The sequence below is a fragment of the Apium graveolens genome, chromosome 3 (genome assembly GCF_009905375.1).
Source record: "Apium graveolens cultivar Ventura chromosome 3, ASM990537v1, whole genome shotgun sequence".
NCBI classification, from domain to species: Eukaryota; Viridiplantae; Streptophyta; class Magnoliopsida; order Apiales; family Apiaceae; genus Apium; species Apium graveolens.
In genome coordinates this window covers 84,852,260-84,856,348 of record NC_133649.1, presented here as the reverse complement: position 1 = coordinate 84,856,348, position 4,089 = coordinate 84,852,260, and the positions used below count along the sequence as shown (strand labels likewise).

The following is a 4,089-nucleotide window of genomic DNA, read 5'->3' as shown; positions in this document are numbered from 1 at the left end:
TGGTGGAATCACCGAGAACAGGGACGGAGAGGAACATGATAGAGGAGAAGGAGAGATTAGAGAGAGAGATGTAAGATATAGAGAGAGAAAGAGGTAATCGAGAGAGAACAAAGAAGAAACCGAGAGAGAAACAAGTCGGGGAAGACAACTGGGGATGGGGGTATTTGTGTTTTATATTTATTTTTTTCCTCTTTCCAATTGCAACACGTGTCATCGTATTTTCTGAAAAACCAACACGTATACTAACAGATAATTATGAAGATTCTGAGACCCGATTTATCCCGAAAATCAAAATTAACGGACCAAGGTGCACGCAAAATAATTTCCAAAAATTATGAAATTAGTCTTAAAATATTATAAATATCCTGAAGATAACGAAAATGTAAATTTCAAAGTTTTTAAACAAACTTTGGGGCACAGCAAATACCCGCATTTTGACAATTAAACGAAATAACGCACGATGAAATTACTCCCGAAAATTTCCAAAATAATTTTAAAATTCCCAGAATATTATAAACTTAATAAAATATGAGTTTTATGATTTTTGAAGAATTCTGGAATTAAATATGGATTTTACAAATAAACACAATCAAAAGATCATTTAAAAATAAATAATTAATGAAATATTGATCTCTCAATTTTATAAAATCCCAAAATAATTATTGAAATTATAAAATTATAAAACCAATTTTAGAGACAATCCAAATATTTATGGAATTAAAGCTACAATAAAATCACTTTTAAAAGCATAACAAAACCATACATCTCAATAATAAATCACACAATCCAACCCATATATCAATAGATCACAGATAAATAATAAAAATCAACACACTGCTGCCAAAAATCAATACACACATTTTATTTAATTATTTATTCAATTATTATACTTTTAAAATATTAAAAATAAAAAAAATACATGAGTCGTTATATATTAATCCTTGCCCATTTTTCAGTGGGGCATTGACATTGTAGGACCATTCCAAAAGTCCAAGAATCATGCTTAATACATCGTGGTCGCTGTCGACTACGCGACAAAGTGGATCGAAGCCCGACCTCTCGCAAAAATATGTGAGAAATAAATGGTAGAATTTCTGATGGAATACATTATGTTCAGGTTTGGTGTACCAAGAATCGTAGTTACTGATAATGGAACTCAGTTTGTGGGGGAGAAATTCACAACTACCTTGTCACAACTCAAGATAAAACATGTCAAGTCTTCTGTGGCCTACCCACAAGCTAATGGGAAAGTGGAAGTTTTTAATCGTACAATTTTACAAGGACACGAGAAAAGGGTCGACGAGCTACCTAGACCATGGGTCGACGAACTTTCTAATGTATAATGGGCTTACAGGACGACTAACAAGGACTGCGATAGGGGTTTCTCCATTCAAAATGGCTTTTGGCCTTGAGGCTGTCTCCCCTGTTGAGTTCGTTCTAAATTCTCCAAGGGTCGAGAACTTTAACTCCAATACCTCACAAGAAGGACTCAATTTCCATAATATTTTTTTAGAGGAAGTTAGAGATGAGGCAGCGGCAAAAGTTCTCCAACACCAAGAACGAACAGCGGCCTACTTTAACAAGAAGGTGAAGGTGAAAAGGTTTTTGATTGGAGACCTAGTACTCCGAGAGTCGGCAGCATCACAACCCACTGTCACGGGAAAATTCAAGGCCCCATGGGAAGGCCCTTATCAAGTAACTGACATCGTGGCACCGAAGACTTACCGACTAGCGCAGCTCGATGAAACTCCGGTAAAAAACACTTGGAATGGCATCCACCTAAAGAAGTTTTATCAATGATTTGTTAAGTAAAGTTAGGAATGAACGCTACTTTCTCCCGCCTATGAAATTATTTTAACGAAAAGGGGTTAATATGAGGGGTTGATATGAGATCCCCGTTAAAATTCCATTAAATTATTAATAAAAGTTCATTTCCTACTACTTTGAATTCGTGATATTTTATTACATACACATACAAAGAAGTTATGGAATCAAATGAAATTCAACTCCAGATTCTATAAACATTCATCCTTTAATATAACAATCTGTAAAAAAAGATACAAGAAAAATACAATAATATGATACTGACCAAAACAATGTTCACAACAATGATAGGTCATAAATGGACAACAAGTTTCTAATTTTCATGATAACTTGTTCATGTAAATTCGGAGATATAAAAATAGCATGAGTACTCGAAATGTTCCTTACTTAAACATGGAAAGCATATAAACAATTTATGATATAAACGGATAGTAACAAAAAGAAAAGAAAGAATGTTAAAACAAATTAGGGGTAAGCTTGCTGAAGCAGCATAACAATACTCGATGAATTTAGGTAGAGTCTTAACAAAATAAACCAACCAAAGTCTTAAAGGAAGTTAAATCAAAACGTATAATATCCATGAGTCAAGATTACATAAAATCACGAGGCATTCCTCGCCTTCAAGGGTCATTAGGCTCATCATCAACTTGTTCCTGCTCCTTGTTAGCGGCAGCATAATCCCGAAGGTAATTTTCAAAGCAATGCTCTGACACATCGAGACCTGCGGACTGCATCCTCCTGTAATATCGACCGTAGCCATCCCCGAGAGCTTTAGCAATGTCCTCGACCCCCTTATCCATTTCTAACTTTAGGGAGGTGTTCTCCTTCTCCAAAGCCTGATACTTTTCACAGAAGTCTGATAGCTCAGCTTCCAAGTCCCTTCTTCCCTTTTGTTCGTCAGACAGTGATTTCTCTAACCCCTTCACCTTCACTCCAATCTCTTCCATTCCCTTCTCGAGATTTCTGTTAGCAACTTCAAGCTCACTTATCTAAAAGAAATATAAAAACAAAGCATAACAAACTACAAGTGGAATCCATATAGACAACGGCATATATACGAAATATATGTACGTTGTTAAAAAATAAAAAGAGAGAGGGGGGAATGACCCTATACCTCTGCACGATAACTAGAGTTAGCTTTAGACAACTCTGTGACTCGATCCCTCATAACTCCCTGCTCAATGACCATCTTCTTCTGTTTCCCTCTCAAGGTCTCACACTCCTCCTCGAGCTTCGAGGGTGGAATTGAATCTTCATCAGCCTTATATTCCTCCAGGATATGTGTAACATCAGACAAAAACTAGCACCAAACAAGGACAACAACATAAGAAAATGAATATATTAAATAATAATAATAACAATAATAATAATAATAATAATAATACAGAGAAAAAGAAGGAAAAGAGGAAGTTATGAATGATAAATGTCCCGCACGTCCCAAGCAGCGATCTACGAGCTCGCTTCGTGTTCAATTTTCGTAGGCACTCGAGTCTTGAGGCAAATTTAAAACATGAATGGCCCGAAGGGGCACTGTGGAACCCCCAGTCCATCGCTCGGAGGGGCGAATCTCAACATGAGTAACTTCCTTGTTAGCTGCAGCATCGACGGTAGGACACATTATACCTCGATTACCAATCAAAGTGAGCGTTTTGTTCACTCTATCTCCAGGGACACCCTCAACAAGTTTCTTACCTGTGGAACAGTGTGATGGAGGGACCTCAACCCTCGACCTCTTTCGAGACGTATTACCAACAATCCTCTCTGAACCTACTTCAACACGGTTCCCAAACTCATCTAATAACTCGATAGATACCGACTGCGATGATGGATTCTCTCCAACCCTCGGCTTATCCACAGCGCCAAAGACCGACTTCTGTATAAGCATCATAATGGCTTTGTCCATTTCCTTCAAAAACCCACTCTCCAATAACTTCTTCAACGACTTTCCTGAAACTAAAAGGAGAATCAACAAAATAGAAAAATCTGTTAATAAAAAAAACTAGAGGCATAAAAGGCAAAATATATATATCATCTACATCATTACAAAAATTTAAATCCTTATGACAGTGTTCCTCGAGAAATCAAGGATTTTTCAAATCATTATGAGTAAAAACGGGTCTTGACCCCTGAAATGCATCGAGGTACGTGACATCAAAGGTGTCTAAATTTTTTAAGTAATCAACCATCGACTGAGTTACTTTTCGACAAGGCCTCACAAACTCAAGATCTTTACCACCGATAAAAATCCATTTAGGATGATAACCA

At 36.7% G+C, this 4,089-nt stretch overlaps 2 protein-coding genes across 2 annotated transcripts; one reads left to right on the top strand and one right to left on the bottom strand.

Annotated features, from left to right (window-relative positions):
• The first annotated feature begins 1,395 nt into the window (after positions 1–1,395).
• On the top strand, positions 1,396–1,800 carry LOC141714410 (uncharacterized). Its single transcript, XM_074517931.1, has one exon. It carries the CDS (start codon positions 1,396–1,398, stop codon positions 1,798–1,800), a length of 405 nt encoding a protein of 134 aa, XP_074374032.1.
• Positions 1,801–2,335: 535 nt separating this feature from the next.
• LOC141710807 (uncharacterized) lies at positions 2,336–3,665 on the bottom strand. The gene is made up of 2 exons (XM_074513336.1): positions 2,939–3,665; positions 2,336–2,813 (listed from the first exon to the last, which is right to left on the bottom strand). The coding sequence occupies exons 1-2, from the start codon at positions 3,011–3,013 to the stop codon at positions 2,445–2,447; spliced, it is 444 nt and encodes a 147-aa protein (XP_074369437.1). The 5' UTR covers positions 3,014–3,665; the 3' UTR covers positions 2,336–2,444.
• Between the last annotated feature and the right edge of the window lie 424 nt (positions 3,666–4,089).

Excerpts from the sequence above, each read along its gene's own strand:
- LOC141710807 (XM_074513336.1), bottom strand. The coding sequence starts at position 3,013 with ATGGTCATTGAGCAGGGAGTTATGAGGGATCGAGTCACAGAGTTGTCT. Across the intron at positions 2,814-2,938 it reads ACTCTAGTTATCGTGCAGAG|ATAAGTGAGCTTGAAGTTGC; the intron begins GTATAGGGTCAT and ends TATTTCTTTTAG.
- LOC141714410 (XM_074517931.1), top strand. The coding sequence starts at position 1,396 with ATGGCTTTTGGCCTTGAGGCTGTCTCCCCTGTTGAGTTCGTTCTAAAT.